At 37.8% G+C, this 24,596-nt stretch overlaps 1 protein-coding gene across 10 annotated transcripts in view; it reads left to right on the top strand.

Annotated features, from left to right (window-relative positions):
- Positions 1 to 24,596, top strand: part of PDE4DIP (phosphodiesterase 4D interacting protein) — a 198,988-nt gene that overhangs the window by 130,538 nt on the left and 43,854 nt on the right. For 9 of the 10 annotated variants that reach the window (XM_087444629.1, XM_087444580.1, XM_087444575.1 and 6 more), the window contains 10 exons: positions 158 to 337; positions 1,258 to 1,452; positions 3,873 to 4,040; positions 4,201 to 4,282; positions 7,877 to 7,968; positions 9,400 to 9,516; positions 9,824 to 9,961; positions 10,979 to 11,091; positions 12,238 to 12,365; positions 22,753 to 22,841. In XM_087444629.1, the coding sequence (XP_087300755.1) occupies positions 158 to 337; positions 1,258 to 1,452; positions 3,873 to 4,040; positions 4,201 to 4,282; positions 7,877 to 7,968; positions 9,400 to 9,516; positions 9,824 to 9,961; positions 10,979 to 11,091; positions 12,238 to 12,365; positions 22,753 to 22,841 (1,302 nt within the window). Of the gene's footprint in view, positions 1 to 157; positions 338 to 1,257; positions 1,453 to 3,872; positions 4,041 to 4,200; positions 4,283 to 7,876; positions 7,969 to 9,399; positions 9,517 to 9,823; positions 9,962 to 10,978; positions 11,092 to 12,237; positions 17,113 to 22,752; positions 22,842 to 24,596 lie in introns of those variants that run through there. The other variant, XM_014779957.2, reaches the window with a different exon arrangement.

The following is a 24,596-nucleotide window of genomic DNA, read 5'->3' as shown; positions in this document are numbered from 1 at the left end:
GTATGACATTGTTAGGTTAGATACTAAGTTTTCTCCTTTTGCAAAAAGTTGATAGATAATTTAGGAGCTAATTTAAAGGTGGATCAAGTTTCTTGTTTATCCTGAGGAGTGTGGGGCAGCCCTTTGACTTATGGTTGCTTTCTTTGTGACCATGTAGAGTATGGAGAGTCTCCTGAGGGCCAAAGGCCTGGAAGTGGAACAGTTATCTGCCACCTGTCAAAACCTCCAGTGGCTGAAAGAAGAATTGGAAACCAAATTTAGCCATTGGCAGAAGGAACGAGAAAGCATCATTCAGCAGTTGCAGACGTCTCTGCATGACAGGAACAAAGAAGTAGAGGCAAGACTTTAGTTAACTTAAAGGCAGTGGTTTAGTGATTACGTAATCTCCGTCTTGAATTAGAAATCTTGAGGTCTGGGAGGCCAGTGACCCAACTCTTCAATTCCATTCTGTGCCTGGGCAAGTCATTGGCTTTCAGTGGGACTGTAAACTCAAGGAGACAATTATCTTTCTCAAAGAAGTTATGTGAGAATTAATGAGATCCAAATAATGCACCTACATTATGGTAGCTAACCTTTATTAGTTGTGGTACTTGTGTTGTGTCAGGCACTATTATAAGAGCTTAATGGATATTAACTCATTGAATCCTCACAAGTCTATGAAGTACATACTTTTATCCTTCTTTTACAGACAAGGAAGCAGACTTCTGAAGTGAAGTAACTTGTCTAAAGTAACATAGCTAATAAGTGGCAGAGCCAGTGTGCAACACAGGTGGTTTGACTCTGTGGTTTTAACCACTATGTACTACCTCTCAGTGTAGAAATAGGAACTGCTTCACCATGCTAATAAATATAGTGCCCATTATTCTTTTTCAGCTTATCATATTGTGTTCCCCCTATGAAGTTACACTGGAGTGAAAATAAATGAGATAAATGAACTGAGTGTCTGTTTATCCTCAGCTAATATTAATTATTATGTTCCCTGAGCAAATAGGGAAAGGACTTATTTCAGAAAACAATATGTACTTTGCCATTATAAGTATTTTTCTGTATTGTTAGTGTTCATTCATTGAGCATGTATTTACAGCCTCCTGTGTGCCAGGCCTGTGCTAGATATGGGGAAACAAAGATGAATAAACCAGGATACTCACTCTCCAGAATCTTACAGCCCTTTCTTCTATGATAGATTCTTATAAGCCCTTTGATATGTAGTAGAGGGAATTCTTGCCTCCAAAACTTACACTGCCCCTTCTGTATTAGGATCTTAGTGCAACATTGCTCTGCAAACTTGGACCAGGGCAGAGTGAGATAGCAGAGGAGCTGTGCCAGCGTCTACAGCGAAAGGAAAGGATGCTGCAAGACCTTCTAAGTGATCGAAACAAACAAGTGGTGGAACATGAACTGGAGATTCAGGGCCTGCTTCAGTCTATGAGCACCAGGGAGCAGGAGAGCCAAGTAAGGACTAATACACTCATCAGAGAAGTATCACTTAGTGCATTTGTAGTCTGTGAATAGGAAGCATCTGAACCTCCTAACGTGTTTGTTTATGTCTTTTCACAGTCCGTTCTGTCAGTTTTTTTTCCCTTTAATCTATTGACTTGATTACAGTTTTACATCAGTCATCAAAGTGTGAAATAATTTTGGAACACTTTGCATCTAGAAGGGTCCCTAAACAATACATGTACCCACCTGTTAACTTCATCATGTACATTGTCTTTTCCTTCATATTCTGATCACTTTGACAGAAAGGAATATGGCGTTCTGGAGTGTTTTAATTTTGATTCTAAATTATCAAGACTTGAGTGATATTTTGTATTTCCAGCCAAGGTATGGGAAAACTTACACTTCACATATTTTCTCCTAATTCTTGTAAAATCTGAGTTCCCATAAGAGGAAAAAAAGATTGTGTTTTTTCAAAGGCCATGATGAAAATAACCTCATAATAATATGGGGTATATTAATCTCAAAATAATGGTACATAGGTATTAATTTATCCTCATTTCCATGTGTCTTTCTCGTCAAGGCTAAAGACTGGTGTAGTTGACTCATGCTGCATTTCAGAGACCAATCAATCAGAATCCCCCTTGTCAATTTTTAGAGGGAACTAGATTCTTTTAACTTGCCTATGTTATTTGACCATAATATTCTCCAGTGCTTCCTTATATTATGGAATGGTGATATGCCACTCTTCTAATTCTCAGGCCCACAGAAGTAAATACACATTTTGCTATAAACATGCTGTCATGTGCTGTAGAAATTGCTTCTAGAATAGACCTAACAAAATCACTGTGAGTTATTTAAGTCTTTGGCAAGAGGCTAATAAGCCTTTATTTGAGTTTTCTTTTTAACTCTTTTGTAATTTGAAAGAATGAGTCTTATTACACCTCAGAAAGAAATATTATACCCTGATAGTAGTAAAATAATGGAACCTAGGAAATGACTGAAATTACAAAAGATTTTCAACTCAAGAAGGAGAGTAATGGTTGTATTCTTCTAGATCTGCTTCTCGGATTTTCATTCAGATGAATCCCCTGGATAGTGTTTTAAAAACATAGATTCCCAAGCTCACCCCCAGAGATAGAAATTAGGAAGTATAGGTGGGACTCAAGCATCTGCATTTCTTACAAGCTGCCAGATGATGGTGACACTACTGGCTCATGGACCACACTTGGAGGAGCACTGCTAAAAACAACACTACTAGAAAAAGAATACCAAGCCAGATAAATCATATATATGACACAAGATATCTTGTATGTTATTTGTTATGTTTTTTCCCATAATAATTTTCACTGAGATTTTTATTAAGGCAAATTAAGGTACTGATACCTTTAAGATGGTTATGCCCAAATCCCTAAAGAGCCTAAATTTTACTTATTAAAAATGGAAGGTTATTCTTTTATTTCTCTTAGAAATTATGCCAAGAGCTCAGCTTTTCATTTGAAACAGTAGTAATTCTCCCCAGAGATAGTCAGTGCTATGATAAAGCTAATACAGTTCTGATTCATCATCTTATACCCCCAGTAATTTTAGTCTTAGTTGATTATTTCCAGATTTTCTGGTTAAATGGAGGCTTTCTATGCGGTGATGGTCACAAATAATGTTCTATATCTTTTCCTTATTGTGCTATCACCTGTCTTACAATTTGTAATGAAATAAACAGGGTTTGGTGGTTTTGAGGTTCATATGCTCCTGATCATGTGGTCTGATAACAGTGTTTCTGTACAATTGATTCATTCAATAAACATGAATTGAATGCCTATGTATCAAGTACCTACTATGTGCCAGCTGCTGTTCTGGGTGCTTGGGATTCAGCACTAACAAAACATCTTAGTACCTGCCCTTTGGAAGCTTACATCCTGTTGGGAGAGAAAGAGAGAGACAATAAACAGATAAATGGTAAGTGCATTGTAAAAAAATTTAGCACAAAGGGAATTGCGAGTAGAGGAGAGATTGCTGTTTTAGATAGGATATGCAGAGAAGGCCAGTCTGATAAGGTAACATTTGGCAGAGACCTAAAAGGAGCAAATTAAACGAATGTTTGGGTAAAGAACATCCAGGCCGAAGGCACATGTATCCCAGAGTAAAGAAAGACAATTCAAACCAGAATCTTAACACCTTAGCCTGATAGAGTTCTAGCAGAACCAATTTCAGATTATTTTATCTTTAATAGATGTGTTATATTCAGTTTTTCCAATAATCTGCCTATGACAGACTTTCTTTCCACTATATTTTTCCCTAAAACACGAGGCAAGGAAACTATTTCTTTGGGACCCACTCGCTTTTCATAAACGGTTGACTCTTAACAAATAACATCAGAACATGAATTTTGTTTTGTTGAAGTATCTTTCCAATGTTGTGTGTGATTTCCTTACTAGGCTGCTGCAGAGAAGATGGTACAAGCCCTAATGGAAAAAAATTCAGAATTACAGGCCCTGCGTCAATATTTAGGAGGGAGAGACTTCATGGTGTCCCAAGCACTCACCTCTAAACAACCCGCTGAAGTTATCTCCATCAGCCCCCATCTTGGAGAGCAGACAGATCAAGTAAGAGCTATAGACTTGTGTAGATATTCATGCTAACTGCATATTTGAGGTCTAAGTTTGATAATTTTAATACTAAATTGTGTGAGAACATTCTAAGTCGTCATCATTGTGATCATGGTTTCTGCATTTTCCTAAATCTCCCAACTCTTCCAATTTTTAGGGTTCAATGCATATATCCTCCAGAGATGATGGCACTTCATTGACTGCCAAAGGGGATACCAGCATACCCAGGTCCTCATTAGGTAAGTATCAAATTTCATTTCATTAAGGAACTTCCTGTCTTTCTTTCCTGTAATTCTCTGTTCATAGGTTTGGTCAAGACTCTCTTTCTCTTTCTACCTTGATGGAAAAAATAAATATGAATTCCCCTGAAAGGCTGAAGACATATCTATAAACTGCCCTTACCTTAAGTTGAATAGAGGTTATCACTCTGAGTACGCAATTTGGCTCAGGGAAACTGCATCTTAATTCTCTTTTTCAGATAGCTTTGCAGGGATTCAGAGATGCAGGAGGTAGTGTTTCCAAACCTACACAGCAGGACCATGGGGCCAACACCTTCTCCTGGGTATCTTTCAAAAATGCTGAGGATACTCACTATAACTTGACATCACCTACATTACAGCATTGGGAGGGCTAGGCAGTGTACGTTGAGTTATTTGCTGAACTCACCTCAACTCCATCTAAGGGATGGTTGTAGGCCTTTCCTAAAAACAACTAAATTCTGTGCATGGTGAGAGCAAAATTCATATAGATACCTTGGATTAGAGTCTCTGACTTGCACAGAGCGAAAGGTTGGGATCTAGGGTAGCTTCAAGGAAGATATTCCCCAATGAGTTCCAGAAGTAGGGACTCACCATGATTAATGAAGTGGTGATTATAGTGCTATGGTAAGAAAGGTTGTGGACTTGGAGAATTAACATGACTTTTTAATGATATTAAGAATGTAAAAACATTGTGTCTATGTTATAGTGTAGGGTATTATGGAATTCCATAGATAAGTCATGCAAGTAGTCATTTTTTAGTAGGAGAACTTTATGCTAGTCAGAGTAAAGAATGCTGGATTTGTTTAATTTACTCTCTATTACCTATTTTTAAAAAGTACCTTTTCCCGATATTTTATTTTGCAGATTTCAAACCTATAGAAAAGTGGCAAAAATGGTACAGTGAATACCCCCTATAAACTTTTATTAAGATTCACCAGTTAACATTTTGCCACATTTGCATTATTTCTTTGCATACACACACATAGATATAGTGTTTTTTTCCGAACTATTTAAAAATTCCGTATAGACATCATGACACTTCATCCCTAAATACTTTATTATGTATTTCCTGAGAACAAGGGCATTCTCCTACATAACTACAATATAATTATCACGTGGTAAATGTAATCCTAATATAGTCCTGGTATCTAATATACAGTGCATATTCAGAGTTCTCATTATCCAAATAATGTTCTCGATTGCTGAGGTGTTTTTTTTTTTTTCCCTTCAGGGATTAAGCATGTGCTTAGTTGTCATGTCTCTGTAGTCTCCTTTACTCTAGAACAGTTTTGAGCCTTTTTTGTCTTTTTTGACATTGGCATTTTTGAAAACTCTGGGTCAGCTAATGTCCCTCAGCGTGGCTCTGATTGTTTCCTCCTGGTTAGATTCAAGTTAAAAATTTTTAGCAAGAATACTACATGAGTGATGTCTTTGTTGGTGCATCACACCAGCAGCACGTGATATCAGCTGGTATTATCCTTGGTGATATTAAGTTGAGTCATTTCGTTAAGGTTTTATCTGCCAGATTTCTTCATTGTAAACAAGGTTCATTTTTCCCTTTGTAATAAGTGATCTGCCCACTAATAGCTTGAGATATTGACAGTTCTATTTCCCCACAGTCATTCAGCCCATGGTTTTAGCATCCTTTGAGCCTTGCCTGAACCATAACATTGGTATTTTTAAAAAGTGATTTTCTATTTCTAAAATTCTTTATTTATTTATTAGCATGTATTCTTTTATAAAGAAGAGCTGTCCTTCCCCTATCCTCCCCACTCCATTTGTTTGTTTATATCAGTATGGACTAATGGATTCTTTTTTTAAAAAAAAGTCATTTTATTATCTATTTCTGTCATTTTTCCTTTGGATGCCCAGATTATCCCAGATTTGGCCAATAGGAGCCCCTTCAAGTTGTTCCTCTAGCCTTTTGATATTTCCTCATCAGTTTTTGAGCATTTCCATACTTTTTGTCACAGTAAGATGTTCTGTGATCACTTCTTACTTTCCCTGCCTCAGCCCTGGAATCATCCATTACTTCAAGGAGCTCTATGGTTCTTTTTAGTGGGTAATGGCATCTAGAAACTAAGATCTGGGCATAAGGTGTGTTCATTGCTACAAGGATGTCATTTGCTTCTAGACCCTTTTATTTATTTATTTATTTTTTATTTATTTTTATTTTTTTTTTATTTTTTCCCCCCAAAGCCCCAGTGGATAGTTGTATGTCGTAGCTGCACATCCTTCTAGTTGCTGCACGTGGGACTCGGTCTCAGGATGAACGGAGAAGTGGTGCCTCGATGCGCACCCGGGATCCGAACCCGGGCCACCAGCATCGCAGCGCGCGCACTTAACCACCAAGCCACAGGGCCGGCCCTAGACCCTTTTAAAAGTGAACCCAGCGAGGGATGTATATATCCATACCTATATATATAGATAGATAGATTTGACCATATATGTATATATACATTTGATACTGATTCCTCTAATTCCAGTTTAACAACATGGATTCTTTCTTTCCTTTATTTTATATTTGTATCTGCCTTCTCCCAACATTGAGAACCCTGGTTACCTATAATGTCAATATATTGCAGTATGTTTACACATTTGTACAATACACAAAAATAGTTTCAGAATCACTACATGCATACTGCTAGCAACAATAACTCTATTAAATGATGTTTAAGATTTCTTTGTAATTCTTTTTAACCTTAGAATATTTCTCACTAAGGATGTACAGTTAGAATACTGAGTTTAAAAATTATTTGGATTAATTTTTTTATTCTGGGTGGTTATGTTATCTATTTGCCATATCGTTTTATTTATTTGTGTTAGGTTATTTATAAATGTTTACATTATTTATATTTATGTTTATGTTATATTTATTTATATATTTATGTTATGCTATTTATTTATGTTTTCCATATAGGTTTATTTATTTTAGGCGTTTTGTCCCCCATTATTGTTGAACTAACTTTACACGTTAAAAATAAAACATTAACATGGTTCAAAACTCAAATAAATAAAAAGATGTACTTAGAAGTCCCATCTACTTTCCTGTCCCTTTTCTCCTGTTTCTACTCATCCCCTGAAGGCAACCAGTTTTATTTCTGGGTTATTCTTCCTGTGTTTCTTTTTGCAAAAGTAAGCAGATCAATCACATGTGCATATGTGATGTGTATGTGTGTGTGCTTATTTCTCCCTTTTCCTAATGTAAAACATACTACACTAGATGTATTCTTTTGTACCCAGCTATCTTTACTTAATGATAGATCTTGGAAATGACTCCACATCAGTTTATAAAGAACTTCCTCATTCTTTTTCACAGCTGTATATACATAGCTGTATACATGTATGTATATAGCTTCATTGTGTAGATATGCTATTGTTTATTCAACCTTCTTTTTACAGTTGATTGTAGTATTTAGCTATTACAAATAATGCTGCAAACAACAACCTACGCATATATGTTGCATTTTATTGTTGGAGTGTGTCTTCACAGAAAATTCCTCAGAAATGAGGCAGCCGAGATCACATTATGTAAATAGTGATTAACACGAGCACTTTATTTTTCATTTTTAGGAGACTTGGACACAGTTGCAGGGCTGGAAAAAGAACTGAGTAATGCCAAAGAGGAACTTGAGCTTATCGCTAAAAAAGAAAGAGAAAGTCGGGTGAGTTTTCTAGTCAAGCCTAATTTCTAAATTCCTATTTTTTTCTGTCAAAATAGTTTACATTTAAAAGACTACAGTTCTCCAAGTACAATATCTGGGTCCAAATGCAAGGTTGGGTCCAAATACCTTTTTTTTGCCTTTCTGGAGAAAAATAGAAATCATTTCATATACACATTATCTCACCAAGATGCTCTTGTTTTTATAAATGAGAACCGTTAAAACTTTTTATATACTGAAACACAGCTTTCTCTGTCCATTTCTAACTGGAATAAAATAATTGTAAAATACTTTGAAAAAATGAAGTGCTATATAATTGCTGCTTAGAATTATGACATTAGATCCATTAAATCAGTTTTAGAAACATGGAATAAGAGAAATTTAAGAATGATCAATAATGTTTACTGAGTACTTGTCATATGTTCTGGTACTTAGCACAAATACTTGCAATTCTATGCAAAGTAAATGCAAAGTAAATGTATATTTACTTTATATAGTATATATATATACTTACTATATATAGATGGAGAAGCTGAAATACTGATTTTTTAAAACATGGAGGTGGGGAATAGTCATATAACTAAGAAATACCAAAGCTAAGATATAAACTCAAGTCTTTTGTGACTCAAAATACCTGCTAAGAAGCCACTGGAGCAGATCATTTTTCCCATCCTTATGCTCTGACTATTTCTAGCAATAGAGTTTCCATTAATTTTCTTAGAAGAGGCCTCTCAGCCTTTTGGAACCCCTTCCCCTTTTGCCTCCCTATACAGCTAGTTGTATGTCCAACTATGATGAAGGAGAAATATTAGGGCCGCACTATAGAGTTACAGAGTAAGACTAAAAGCCTTTATGTTTTCATGGCACCTATTTTAGAAGATCAGTCAGTGTCCTGGGTTCTTAAATTAAATTTAGCTGGCTAGCCTAGATAGTTCCTCAGTTTTATTCCACCTCTTTGCCATAGTTAATAATGTTTGGTGATCTCTTGTGGTGTTAGCAGCTGTTGATGCTCGATGCCTATATCCATTAACTCATTAAGGGTTGCAAAATGGAGATATTCTATCATTTTCTCATCTGTTAGCTGAAATACTTATATAAAGAAAAACTTTATTCTTGCATCTGATAATGTGACCAATTTTTTAAGTATTATAATAAATTCATTAATTAAACAAATTTGATGTTTTATAGTGCTAACTAAAGTGGAGGACATTATTAAAACCACTATTAGAGCTTCCCATAAAATATCCTTTCTTCCACAGTGCATGGTTTACTGATCTGATCCAGTAGAGCACTACTATTCATGTTCTAATTTTTACTTATATTACTGGCTGATAGTGATAATATATGGAAAAACATTTGCCTCAATGTTAAAATATAAATGTGACAGATACTGTTTTCTCTGCGCACTGACTTCAGGATTTCTTCTCTCCGCAGATGGAACTTTCTGCTCTACAGTCCCTGATGGCTGTGCAAGAGGAAGAGCTGCAGGTGCAGGCTGCTGATATGGAGTCCCTGACCCGGAACATGCAGATTAAAGAAGACCTCATAAAGGTATTTCAGAGCTTTTTAAAGACCATTGAAAATAATTACAGCTCAGAATACCTGGAGGGAATCTTCGAACATTTGGATACGTTGAGTCCCTTGGCCCATCCTTATTTGCTTGATGCAGTTACAGTGTCTCGATATTACCGTATTCTCTTTGACTTGTATCAGAGTTGCTAAGATTTCATAAAGAATATATCATTACCTTCACGTGGCTTATCAATATCCCACTTGAAAGTATAGCAGACTACTTTAGGAACATTTGCTCCTTTGCTAAATAGCATTTTTATTACTATTCTTGTTTTTTGACGTCTAGGACCTTCAGATGCAACTGGTTGATCCTGAAGACATACCAGCTATGGAACGCCTGACCCAAGAAGTCTTACTTCTTCGGGAAAAAGTTGCTTCAGTAGAATCACAGGGTCAAGAAGCTTCAGGAAACCGAAGACAACAAGTAAGTTATTGGAATACAAGCCTTATTTTTACTGTGAAAAAATAAACAATGAAAAAGCTGTCAATCTCAATTACTTATAAAGGGGTCACTTGATGGAATTTCATAAGGAATCTGTGCTCTAAGGTTTCCTGGCTTGGTCACTGGCAGCCTCAGATGCTCCTTTCTTGCATATGCATTTCTGAAAGGAGCAGCAGTGTTTTTTTGGACACACCTTGTCCGTTATCCCTCACTATCATACATAAGTCACCTGCCTCTCAGCTGAATCCTTCTCATTTGCCTGTGTTTAACCATGTTCAAACCTCTCCCAATTTAAAATAAATAAAGAAAAAAACCTCTGCCTCTGCCCCAAATTCCTTTGTAGCTCCTATAACCTTTCTTTAGTGCCAAACTTTTCCAGACCTACTTGCCTCTACTCCCGGTCTCCATTATCATCTCTCCTACCAACTACTCATCTCTCTCTAGTCTGGCTTTTTACTCTACCAGTTCCCTTAACCAGATCTCTGCTGGTTATACTACACTATCATAGCCCATCTTCTTTGTAGCACCTATCAGAGCTCACAGTGACTCATGTCTGAGATTGATGACTGTCTTTTCCCCTGACTAGATAGTAAGCTTGTCCCTAGAACAGAGATTGGCACATAGAAGGTGCTCAGTAAATACTGACTGAATGAATGAAGCACACTATTAAGTCCTGGTGTATGTTTCCCTCCTGCCCTGCCTCTCTTTCTCCTCCATGCCTTTCTCTTAGCCTCTTTCCTGTGCTTCTGGCTTCTTTCTCCTTTTTCTTCTTCTTGCTTCCGTGTTTGAATTCTACCGTATAGAGTTCTAAAGATTAAAAAAAGATAATAAATGTGACGTTGATTTGAAAACTAAAATACTATAGAAAGCTTAAGTAATAAGATAGTGAGCTTTTTTAGTCATAGTACATGCTGATGCATTCTTATGCTCTCTTTCTCAGGATTAACTGGCTTCGTGTCTTGTGTCTCCATTTGCATATTGCTTCTCTTCTTTCCTCAGTTGCTGCTGATGCTAGAAGGACTGGTAGATGAACGGAGTCGGCTCAATGAGGCATTACAAGCAGAGAGACAACTCTATAACAGTCTGGTGAAGTTCCATGCCCATCCAGAGAGGTAAGAGAGAGACTGCACTGTTTTTCTTTTCATTCCCCATTAAATACAGGTGCTTACGGTATTGAAAAGGGGAGAAAAAGAAAGCAGAGACAATTACTGCGACTATCCGGTTTGTCATTTGTTGTGTAGATTGCTCTGAGCCTGTGTCGAACTCTTAAGTCAGGAATAGTACCTATTTCATACAGCTGTTACAAAGATCAAATGAGAAGACATGTCAGGTGTTTAAAATAATGCCTTGCGTATAGTAAGCACTCAGTGTATGTTCCTTTCCTTTCCCTGCTCCATGTCCTTAAGGCTATTTCTCTTATAAGAGTAAGGCTATGAAGGGCACAGATATTCATTAAATATCATTGAAGAAAATATATTGCTTGTGATGGCTAATATCACCCCAGGAACACTGATCGCCATCACGATGAATATATTTTCTTGTACTTCTTGATTTTTGGTCATGTATATTATATCTTTCTGTTTCATTTTATATTCCCTTTATTTTTTTGTATTTTGCCTTCCCTCCTAGGCCCTCTCTTTCCTAATTTTTATTCTTTTACTATTCAGTTTCTTCTAGTTTATTATTGAGTTTATAATTTTTTTCTTTCTACTTCAAGAAAATGAAGGCAGAAGAAAGGTAAAATAGGACTACTTTGTTGTGTTACTTTTTAAAAATCTCTGGATCTTTAGTCTCTATGAACCAGATTCCTTTTCAGAGCACTGTCAAGTTTGGTTAAGGAATGAGAGAACAGATATCTTTAATAGCAGTCCTACTTGGCTCAATGTTGCTTCAGTTTGCATTTAGTTTTTTCTGGGTTTTGGTTTTTCAGAAACTAACGCTTTTGGTCAAGCAATGAAATTTCTCTTATGTGGGCCATAGGAGTGTGAGATAAATCTTAGGAACTATAATTTTATGTGAGATTGGCCAGGAATCTAGCATAAAGGGACAAGCTTTAAAAAAAGGAGCAGGCCTTGCTAATCTACCAGCATTGAACACAAGTGCCACAACAAAGACTGCATTCATTTATTTTGTCCGGAGAACAATTACTTTAGAAAGTCTGTGGCCCAGAGTGGCATTGATGGCTCTTTGGAAGCATGTGTGGACTCATTACAGTTGATGGCTAATCCATTTTCCTTTCGTGTGGCATGTTTAATCAGCTCTGAGAGAGACCGAACCCTGCAGGTGGAACTGGAAGGGGTCCAGGTGTTACGCGGTCGGCTAGAAGAAGTTCTTGGAAGAAGCCTGGAGCGCTTAAGCAGGCTGGAGACCCTGGCTGCCATTGGAGGTGGGGAACTGGAAAGTGTGCGAGTTCATCACAAGCATGCCTTCTGAGCACTGGCGGGTCAGACTGCAGCCCAGGATGGAAAACCTTGTTTGCACTAACCAGAAAGAGCCTTGTCTGACTTTGGCAGAATTGAATGGTGACTTACTAAAGATAGAACTGGTACAAGTAGCGTCAACTACAAAGTGAAACTCAAGTTAGTCTACCTGTATTTCACTGTATATATCTATCTCTAAGTTGAGTGGTGGAGGTTGCAAAGTGTATTTGCTCATTTTAAATCATTCCATTTTAGTTTTCCCACCCATATTCATTCTTTTGCCTAGCCCCTCCTTCTTATTCACTTATCCCCTCTATGGGCCAATAAAGTTTATTCCTCCCCCACTTTCACAATCCATTTCATATATTCCATATCTTGTCATAAATGCATGCGTGTGTATTATTTTTGCCATTCAATCAACTCCTGCTCTTTGAGTAAGAGCAATTTTTTAATTAAAGTTTCAAGATGAGAGAGAGAGATTGAAAGTCTATAAGAATGACTTTGCAAAAGTGGTATAATCCCTATCAGAACGTAATCAAAACAAAGTCTTGCAATAGTAGACTGTGAGTATTGGGAGGGCCAAGTTAAAGGTGGAGACAAAGACTGTTAAAGTGTTTATAGTCAACCTTTACCTCTAATATTGTTTCAGAGTTGATTATTGAATGACAATGAAATTAGATTAGGTGCAGATTAAATTCCATTAAAAATTTTTTCTTTAAACCAAAGGTGTGCTATTTAGTAGAAACATGACTTTAAGAAAGCTCCCAGGTCTTCCAGAGTCAGAATTCTCTATGTGAAAAGATAATTTCAAATTTAATGTCCCCCTTTAAATTCAGTGTTTCACCAAATAACTCATTATAGCCAGAGGAGAATATTGCTTATATATTTCCATTTGGTGGTGGCACTAGATGGAGTCTTGTATTTTTCACTTTTTAGTGCTTATACGTTTCTCCATATTAAAATAAGTAATAAGCTTCAGCTTTGAGGTGTTTGAATAGTTTGTAAAGAAATGTCACAGATCTGTGTTCATAGGTTTTGGCCATTGTCTCAGTGCTTTCTTATGGCAACATGACAGGTGTAAGGAAAGGGGCACTGGGTATTGTATTTCTGGCTTTAAATGTCAAGAGTATAAAAAGTAACCGAGATTGCTTTGGAGCTTTGTGGATTCAACACTGTTAGGTTTCTTATTTCTGCTGGATATAAGATTAGAAGCTGAGATTTCAGTTTTTAAATATGGAATTTGGTGAACAAGGATTGAGGTTTTCTAGCACCATACATGTAATGGAGTATCCTTTTTAAACTAGGCAGAGCACAATGATTTTTCTGTTTTCCCTCCATTTTTTACATGACACTTATTTCTTTCACATTCATGTGTTGACATGGCTTGCCTTACATTCTAAATTCCATCCAAGTTTCTGTAACCTTAGCCATGCCTGTAACAGAGCCTCAGTCAAACTGAAGAAGAAAATGTTCTACTGGAGAAACACCCTGGAAATTTCTGATTAAGTATTTTGCAGAAGATTGATAGCCATGAGCCTTCCTCTTAATGGAAATGCTTTCCCATTTTAATGGCCTTTGGAGGGGGGGAAAGGAGTCATTTAAGGAAGGAGATAAGAAATGTAAGCAGAACCATCCTCTTTTCTTAGTCTCCCAGTCTTTAGAGACCCTTTCCTGCACAAAGCTTTTTGTAACTTTCTAGAAGTAAGGTCGGGGTGGGGTGTAATCCAGCTATAGAAATGTCAACCCACCAAAGACTAGTCTGTCATGTCATTACAAGGCGTTTAGGAAATGTCTTTCCTTAATTTTACTAATAGACCAAGGAAGCTTTCTCTAAGTCGCCTGTTAAGATTTCAACCATGGGTAATTCTTGGGTTCTGGTGGTTCTCAGTGATTGCAGTAATTTATGTTTATTACCACTCCTGCTTCTAACAACTTCCAACAACAGTCGGAATTTCCCTTGGTATCTGGAACTGTTACTAAGTTAGAAATATTAAGGTAGTTGGATGAATAATGAGAAACTCAACTTCCTATTGAAAAATTATCAAAAGAGATTAGGGAAAAAAGTAAGTGAATTCTGGTCCTGATTTGGATCCTGAAAAGACAGACTAACTTGTGCTATAATTACTTGCCTTTGATATTGGTCCCTGGGAAATATTTTAGAAAATTAAGTGATTTAGTGGCAAAGGATAAATTGAGAGTTTGATTTTGATACCATAGGTGTGACTACAGTCTGGTACTAACTTTCTGGTCTTGATAGCTGGAATGAGGCTTGCAAACAGTGCTCCCTGGAGAGAGCTTTCTGGTCTAACAGTTTTGTGTGATAATTTGGCATCTTATTAGAGAACACAGTTCTGATGAATTTTGTTCTATAATCCAGAGATAGAAGATGCTGTGATTGGCCACATCATTCATGTAATCATATTTAGCATGATATAATATGATTCCATTTTCTCTTCAGGAGCACAGACCCTTTCTCTTACTGGATTATTCTAGCTTTGTCAGTCATTTTTTAACAATACAGTAATTTTAGGTAAAGCATCATGTGCTTATAGAACTTTGTGCTTGAATAAAAAATCTTGAAAGAACATGAATGAATTAAATTCTCATTCAGGCTATGCTAAATTGGAAGCATAAACTTAAATTGAGAAAACCCATATTGATAGATTTGATTTTTCTCACGTTTCCTTTTTGAATAATAGCAGATGTGCAAAGTAATGGTTATAAGAGGTGAGGGTAGATGAAGTCTATAGTTATTAGACCTCTGGAGTTGAAAAGGACCTCCAAGAGGATTTATTTAGTGACTGAAATTGAAGTCTTTTTGACAGATGTTTCCACTAAACTCTTTTCTGTTGCAGGTTTAAACTGTATTGTTGAAGTCTGATGATTTTTAGTGCCTAGTATAAATCAGCATTTTTCTGGTGTTCTCTTTTTAGATTTAGCCAAGTTATAACTTTTTTGAAATGGCATGATTGGGCTGTTTTAATATTGTCAACCTTTTACTTTGATAGGGTGTACTTTTATCCTTACCCCTCTCCACACCCACTTCTCATTCAGTTGTGGACAGCAGCAATATTTTTGGTACCTATACTTCCTTATTCATATTTTTAAAAGATTTGTCAATGTCATTGTATATACAGTCATGCATCACTTAATGAGGGGATATATCCTGAGAAATGCGTTGTTAGGTAATTTCATCGTTGTGCAAACATCATAGAGTGTACTTACACAATCCTAGGTAGTATAGCCTACTACACACCTAGGCTATATATATGGTACTAATCTTATGGGACCACTGTCTCATATGTGGCCCATCATTGAGCAAAATGTCATAATGTGGCGCATGACTGTAGTAAGAGATCTATTAAAGATCAGGAAAATCTTGACCTGTATAGAATATTAGATTCTAGCCACAGGAAGCTTCCTTAGAAGGTTCTTCAGTATATTCTGCTTGCACAGTTTATACATAAGTGATATCTGTGGCAGATATACATAAGAGCCTTATCACTATTATGCTTATTTATGCTCCTAATTCAGTATCTGGTTCTGAGAAGTTTGGCTCATAGCTTCAAAACAGTTCAAGAAAACTGATTTCAGTTCTCTCTACTTCAGTCTTCCAGTTGGATCTAGAGTTCTCTGATTAGGGAAAGGAGGAGCAGATCAGATTACACCAAAAATGTCTCCTTTCTTTGAGGAACAAAGGTTGACTGACCTACCTAAAGTCTCTTCCCTTCAGACTGTAAGCCTTAGAGGGAACAATGTTACTACCTTTGTTTTCCTTGAGCTACTATTAGAAAATTCTAGTTCCTGTTATTAGGATAAAGTCATTTTTTTCTGGTTTCATGGTCTTTTTATATCAAAAAGTCACAGAATCTTCACATTTGCCATCCCTGAAAAACTCAAGTTGCCTCTTCAACTAGGGCCTCAGTGGTAATTCTTCAAGTCTGCAGTCAGTGTCCTGCAAGGAAATGTGACAAACTTCCTATGAAGTTAGGAAGAAATATTAGTAACCCACACACTTAAAGTCCATTTTCCATCTTGCCTTGTAGAAATTGTACTAGTGGTAGAATAAATTAAATTAGCTTTCTTCTTCAGATACTAACTCCTGTGAGATGCAAGCATGTAGAGTATTTTCTCTCATTTCTCTTAGTGTTAAAGCTCAGAGATCTTTTCTTCTCCCTTTGGTAGTATAGAACCATTTGTACTGTAGAAAGAATAGCTAGGGATATGGAGCTCATATAAGGCAACCAATAATAAAAAACAGGAATGAGTCAATGGGACAATACATCAGAGTGATTTCTGTGGGGTAATAGCTTCTGAGTCTTAACGCATTTTGGAATATATATTTAAGCCACCCTCTCACTAGACTTTTGGAGCAGTAACTTTGTTAAACCATTTTATTATGATTACAAGACAAGCATGTTGCTTTCAAGTAGTCTGACTATTGACAGAAGGTAAGTTCTCAACTTCTTTCCGTATAATCACATGAGCCAGGATGAGTTTCCCAAATAAAAAATTAGTGTTGTAATTTGCTTCCAACAAAGAATGGGAAGTGGAAGGGAAACACAAAACTGTGGAGCTGACAATACTAATTTTACCAGATTTCAAATAAGGGTGATTAAACTTATAAAGTGATGTACTAATTGTTTTTGTGTTACTTTCCCTTTTTGTTGTTTAAAATCAAATTCCAGAAATAAAAATCTTTATCATACGGTTTTCCTCTTGCTAACGCTGAAAGGATTGAATAGAAAGTTCAGCAACATCAGAAAATGTTTGATCTAAAATAATATGAAGAGTAGGGGTGTTAAGTACCTGAACCAAATCAGCTTCTTATTCCCTTTAAGAACTCATAATTGTCTAGCAAATGTATGTAGGTTTGCTTTTAGTATATAATATGAGTATGCAGTGCTTCCTTTTGCAATCAAAATCATTGCTCTAAAATACTGACCTCTCTTTCAATCTGTAAACTTTAGAAATGTGTATATACAAGTATGTTTTATAAATCATGAATTTCTATCTGTTTGCATGAAGTATTATCAGTTTGATAATAAAAACAGCTTTTATCACTTAAAATTTTGATCCTAGGGCTGTGGAGAAAAATTAAAGTGATTCATAACAATTTAAATGAAGAAGGAAGTGACATGTTAAATGACCCACTAACTTGACATTAGATCATTTCCAGGACTATTTCCCCACCAAAATAAGCTGTATATTTTCCTCTGGAAGTTCACTCTTCATGGCACTGTGCTGTGTTGAACTGTGTTAACATTTGTGCTGGAATGGAGAGTGTACTTTTTTATATATATAAGTGTTAGAATTTCAGCTGCTTTAGTTGAGACACAAAAAATTGTTCCTGATCCAATAAAAGTATCAAAGGCCAAACAGTAACTATTTGGTTTCATTCTTAAAAGATTTATGAGAAAAAAGGAGAGAAAGCTCGTATCTTTTTTTTTTCCTTATAGGAGAATCAGTCAATTGATCACTGTATTAAAATTCCAAGTCAAAGTAAGGCTCTGGAATGGGTGAATGCCTTTGTATTTATTTAACTAAAGGAAGGAAGAGGAAGAAACCTGAATTTTTCTGCTCTCAAGGAAGTGAGACTAAAGAAACAGCATTATACTTCCCCTAGAAATGTGAAATGGACTGCTTTCCCTTAAAAACCCTTGCTTGCTCTCCTTGCTGTAGGATAGTAGTAGAAAGCAGGATGGAAATTTGAGGAGCCAGTTGTTATGGTGGGTGGTGCTATCCCTGTAAATGTTCCTGGAAAGCCTTGCTTCTTATGTTCTTTGAAGAAAAAAAGACCATGAGCAGGAGGAATTCTTTGACATTACAGAATTTTAAGTCACTGAAAACAGTTGCTTTCTAAAACAAGTACAAGCTGGAAGGCTAATTCAGAGATATTGCAATTTAAAGACAAAGATACACCATAAGGGGGCTTGACGGGGACAGCAGTTTTCTAGTTACTTCTGTTCCAAGATCGGAATCTGTCTAGTTAAAGAATTTTGTTTCTCGGCGGAAGCTTATGGAGGACTATATGAAATCTTAAAGTTTTCTTATGGTCCAGAAAAGAGTGGATGCAGGTGAAATTGCAGAGTTTGATAGGAGACTCCTTTTCTTGGATTCTCTCCTATAGCATCACCATATTTAAGTCAGCAGTAGTTGGTTCATGATGTGAACATGTGCTGAGCCCATGGCAGAGTGCCCAGGAGTGAAAGTGAGATGGGCCCAGAGGACCTGGCACAAGAGCCTGGCATCAAGAGAAAGAACAGCCGGGCGCTTGGCACTGCAAATTTCTTCATGCTGTAAAGTTTTAGCTCTTTTCAACATTAGTCAAATGTGACTCCTGCTATGTTCTGAGTAACTGTATGGGAAAATACTACCCCTTTTCTGTTGGCTTAAAGGGGAGATAATAATGACTGCAGAGTAGAATTTGGGGAAAATGGTCTTGTCCCAACCCAGTTAGGGCTCATTACTGAAGAATTAAAATAACACTTCATGACTTTCCCTCTAAGGCTTATTCATGCACAATGGAGTTATAATTTAATGATGATGAACCCTGTGTAAAGCACCTATTCAAAAGGGTTCATCCTCCTTTACTGACAACTGTATGTTCTTTCAACTGCCCTGTGAAGCAGGGAGAACAAAGAGTATTATTTCAAGCCTCCTTTTGGGGGAAACATATTCAGAAGTGAAGACGTGCAGATAGACTCCATCAAGATCATCCAGTTAATAACATTAGGTATAAAATTTCCCTCTGCTGATTACATTTAGGTTCTCTGGCCTTCTTTTTAAACCCTCAGCTTTTCAACCCATAGACTAACAACAATAATAAAGTTTACCAACAACAATAATAAAACAGTAGTATTGTTTAAGGGTAATATTTATTGAGTACACACTGTATACCAAGCACTGTTCTAAGCACTTCAAAAGCAGCAAACTCTTGAAAGTTCACAACTGTGCAGGTGGATATCATTCTTAACCCTAATTCATAAATGAGGGAACTGAGTTAGGGAAAGGTTGTGACTTGCCTAAAGTCACATAACTAATGACAGAAGCAGAAATCTAACCTAGACAGTCTGGCTCCGGAGTCCGTGTTGCCATCTTCAATTTAAAAGAAAAGTGTGAATTTTTGCCTCAGTGATAAAAAGAATAACTTATATTTGCATAACGCTTAAGTTTCTGCCCAAGGATTTTATAGTATTATATTTTAGGGGTTTATTTCATTTCTGTGTACTTTGTAGAGTCAGATAGCTGGTAGAAAATAATTGTCTAAATCTAAAAAAGGGAAGTTTTGGTAGCACCTCCATTATGTGTGTGGTTCAGAGCCTAGAAACTTGCAAGAACCACAATTTGAGAACTACCATCAAAGCCTCAAATAGAAGTTTTTAATAAAATTTCCAGTCTAACACGTAAAACTTAACCCTGGAGATAAAACCTGGAGAAGCAAGTTAAATTTGAATAAACAGATTCTTAGCTTTCATAGATTCTAAAGGTAGCAGGCCATTTCATTTCAGATTTATCAAAAATAAGCAGTAGATTCATCGATATAAAGTATAGTACATTTAATTGAAATTAGAAAGTTAAAGTATTCCAAGTTAGTTCTGAAGACAGTGTTTTGTTGCCTTGTAAAAGCTTAGAAAGGGTATTCGCCACAAGAGTTCTTTAATTGTCATTCATAAAACAAAAAAACAGTGGTAACAACAGAAAGAGGGATGTCTAATGTAAACTTCTATATAGGACCTTGTGTGGGATAACTTATTCATTCCAAGATTTTCTATAAAATTTTTTCAACTTTATTCTCCCTCTCAAACACATACGAAGAAGCTTTCAACATTCTAATTCAATGGGTAAAAGGCTGAGCAACTCTTATAGCTGCCCTGAAGGACATACAGTAGACTGTAAGCTAGCTAAAAAAATAAATAAGGAAAGCAAAACTTCTATGTAGTAGAGTGTCCGGATGAAATGGGCATTCTTGCTGGGTCTCCATTTAACTGCTGATGAAGTCAAAACCATGGTATTGTGCCCTAAGTGAATTAAAGACAGAGCATTATCTAGAAATGCAGATGTGGCATCAGAGAAGCTGACAAAGGTAAGTGAAGGGCAGAAAGACAAAAGCCTTCAAGACTAGTGACAATACCGTTTCTAATCCCCACTTATCTTACTCCTGGAACCTTGTACAGGAACCATCTTGGGATGTGGGCCCAGCATGGCTACTCAACCCACCAAGAATGGCATGGGAATGAGGATCCTGACCTCAGAGGGCTGAGCTTTCTTCAACCGCAGGGTCATTCTCTAGCCCAACACTCAGAAGGGAAACAATGTGGAAAGTATGTTTTCTTAATCTCTCACTGAGTGGAGCAATTCATTTTCTTTGTAGGAAAAAAAAAATTCTGATCCCTACTGTTGTACAGGAAAAGATTTTCCAAAGTAGGCATAATATACGATATGGTTGTCCTTGAGTGAATTAGCATCCTGGGTTCAATGAGTTTCCAAAGCAGCCAAAGCTTAGGGATTGTGTTTATTCACCTCTGCACAACAACCCTGAATGAGATGGTTCTGGGGCTAGTTTGGAACAATAAGTATTGGAAAGCCTTATTGTACACTGTCTGCCATAGATCTCTAAAGATTCTGAGTGGTAGAGGTGCCTCCTGTGAGTAGGGCTTTTACTAAACAAGGTACTGCCTTGGTCCAAAGTTAATACAACATTCATGTTGAAGATCAGGGAATGAGTCATAAGATTAAGCTGTTAGGACAACATGCTTACTTCCTTTTAGTACTTTAATGAGTTTGGCCTGGGACATTGCAGATACTCTGACATGAACTTGCAGATGCCAAGAGATGGAATGTAGGTGTGAACTGCCCCTGTTGTAGTGTAGGTAGTGAATGCTCCTTATTTATGCAGAGCATTGCATCCATGAATGTCTGAGCTCAGTAGCAGGATCTTTGGTCTCAGAGGAAGAAACAAAGATAAACATCTGATTTATCACCAGAAAGAACAGTGAGTTGCCTCTGTCTGAAAGTCCAGAGACTTCTTGGCACAACTCTTGTCAGGACTAGCTGTGTAACCTTGGACAAGCCACCTAATCTCTTTGAGGCCCAGGCTACTCAGTGGTCAGAAGAGAAGTTTTAACAGGTTGGTTGCTGAGGCCAGGGTCAGAACTAGATCTCAACGTTCTCTAATGTGGGCAGGTTCTGTAAGACCCAGAGAGTGTCATGGTAGATTTTCTTTGGTGTTCAAATGAATTAACCATTATACGTTTCTACACTTTCAGAAGAAATCAGTAATGTGGGCCACAGATCTTAATCTAAAATTGGATGGACAGTCTTTTAACAGATGTGGAGAGGAAGAAATGCCCTAGATTTGTTCTGTCCAATATGGTAGCTACTAGCCACATGTGGCTATTTGAATTTAGGTTAAATTAATTTAAATTAAATAACAAATTCAGTTCCTCAGTCATGCTAACCACATTTCAAGTGCTCAGTAGTCACATGTGACTACTGTCTACTGTATTGGGCAGCATAGGCACAGAATTGCAGAAAGTTCTATGGGTCAGCACTGCCCTAGACCTTTACCCAGACCACAAACTGCAGCTACTTATCCCTTAGTGCAGGGCATAGATGTTTGTGCCCTAGGGTGACTGTGTCCATCTTTGGGGAATGAAAGAATTGATTAAATCTCATTTGGACAAAGCAGTGCAAAAAACACTTCAGGCAAAGGATGTTGCATTGAACAAGAGTTTGAGAAAGATGGGGAGGAGGAGAGGTTAGAGGAAGAAATTAGGAAACACCTGAATCATTCTGTGCCCTGGGTCTTGACTAGACCTGAGCGCCTAGAGGAGGGTTCCTCAGAGGGACTGCCACCCCATGCGCAACTGATCCCAACAATGGAATAGTGTGAGAGGAGCAGGGCTGCCCTAATCCCCAGAAAATCAGGGACCCTCTCAGTGCTCAGTGGTGGGAAACAGGTTAGTCATGTTGGGCCCATGTTACAGAAGAGAAAGTTGTTACACAGTCGGTCAGTGGCAAGACAGGGAATAATTCAGGCTTTCTGGAAATAGGTAAGAGGGGTAACCACTCTATCCAACTCCTTAGGTACAGGTCTGTGCAGTCAAAGCCAACTTATGTTTTGAGGCTTAAGCTTGAGCGTTAGCGAGAAAATATCAGTGATCCAGCGAGAAGGCTTTTCTACAGGTTTGGCAGGTTGATTCTGCCTTCCCTGTTGGCCCTGCTGGCTAGGGGGCCGTGCATATGGGGAAAGGAAGAAATCAGAGGTGGATGGCAAAAAGTGTAATTTTAGCCGCTGTCTGGAAGCCAGCTGTGAAGGGAGTCACCTTTCTCTTCTGGACTTACTTTCAGGTGCAGCTGCAGGGGACGACACTGAAGACGCGAGCACTGAGTTCACTGACAGTATTGAGGAGGAGGCTGCACACAATAGCCACCAGCAAGTAAGTCCGAGTCAGGTTCTGGGTCCTAGATTGGAAAGCTGATAGCCCTTGGGGTCTGTGGTCTCCTGCAGCCCTTGTGGACCTAGAGTGAGAAGCTTTCTTTTTATATAAACCACATCCTAGTCGTCTTCTTGCCCTCCCTGAGCTTCCTAGCTACCTTGCCAACCCCTATCCTCACTCCATTTTTCTCTCCAATCCACCCTTTTGTTTTTACTCCTATCTCTTATTCCTGCTCCCTGCCCCCTCCTACCCACCTTTGCCCCCATGTACCGTCTATAGCTATAGCTTCAGAAGAATTTTTACTTACAAGATCATGGACACTTCCTCTCTTGGGCTTTTGTAACTGAAACAAACCACAGAAGACAGGGAGTCATCGAAGGGCTGCTTGGGGAAGTGGCAGGCCTAGCCTGCTTCGAGAGAGTGCTCTCTGAGAAACTGCAAGAGGATCAGAAGGCTTCCAAAGCAGGGATCATTCTCAGTGAAATCTCATTACACGAAAGAGAACTTTGTTGGGCAACCTGATAAACCACCCAAGTTGTGACATGTCAATGTCCAGCAGATGACACTTCAAGAGCAAGCCCTGTCAAACCTCAAGACTTGGTACCTAAGGCTGAAACACTGTTCCCACCAACCAGCAGTGATGGTGTAACCAGCATGTTCTCAAGCTCAAGAGTTAAATATCGTGGACCTCAGAAATTAAGTCACTGATAGTGATTCCATAGCACTCACTGGAACCCCTGTGTGTCTCCACCTTGCCGTGACATTTATCAATCACATTTCCTAGATGGACCATGTCTGTGCCATGTTGTTAAGGAGAAAGTTGGTCATTGGTACCTGTCCTTCTGCAGAAATAGCTGGGCTTTGGAGCTAGTAGGAAAACTGTAGGGGAAATGAGCTTTCTGGGTCTGCCTCTGCATCTCCTGCATAAGAAAAAGAGGAGACATCTAATAAACCAACAAAAAGAGCTCAAGTGAGCAGTCTACAAATGTCACAGGATTTGGCACAGTCTTTGGCTCTTGAGGACATGAGTAGTTGTCTGGGATACCACATGTCCTCAAGACATTTTCTTTATTTTCTACCAAGATCCCCTTTTTGTTGCTCTAGCCATACCTGATCTTTACTTCTTCCTTGAGTTCCTGCATGAGCTCCACTTTTCCTTTTGCTTGAAGAGCTTCTGAGTCCTCCTAACTGATGCTCCTAACTTTAATTATGTACACTACTGCTGCTCCAGACAGATCCCTCTGCTCTCACTCTCTGATTTTATTGAGGACCTTGGGTGAGAGAGAGGGATCTGCAGGATAAACGAATGTCCACTTTAAGACAGACCTAGATTGGGATGTCATGTGGGACAGGATTAACTTCAGTATAAATGAATAGGAGACACAGATATGGAGAGAGCCAGATCCTGATTGACATCATCTAAACTATCCCTGGTAGTGTGAGTCCTTTGCTCTAATTCTCAGTTGTAGGCAAACTGGTTTGTAAAGTCATTTCTTCCTTAACCATCTTTCCAATAGCCTAGCATAGAGAAAATGACCAGACCACATTTTGAGGTCAATTCAACTCTGGAATAAACTTTTACACTGGGGCATTTGTATTTCTCTTGCAATATCTGCCCTATTACTTGGCATAGGAGATACTTAATAAATTACTAGTTAACAAATCTTTGGATTGGGGCTTGACTCATGATAGACAAAGTATATAACTGCTGGATGAAGAATATCTTGGGTAAGCATCATTTTTCTTTCCATCACC

The sequence above is a fragment of the Ceratotherium simum genome, chromosome 2, assembly GCF_057802395.1.
Source record: "Ceratotherium simum simum isolate JZ-2026a chromosome 2, ASM5780239v1, whole genome shotgun sequence".
Classification (NCBI taxonomy): Eukaryota; Metazoa; Chordata; class Mammalia; order Perissodactyla; family Rhinocerotidae; genus Ceratotherium; species Ceratotherium simum.
Note: the sequence above shows the minus strand (reverse complement) of the source record. Positions and strands in the feature narration are given on the sequence as shown.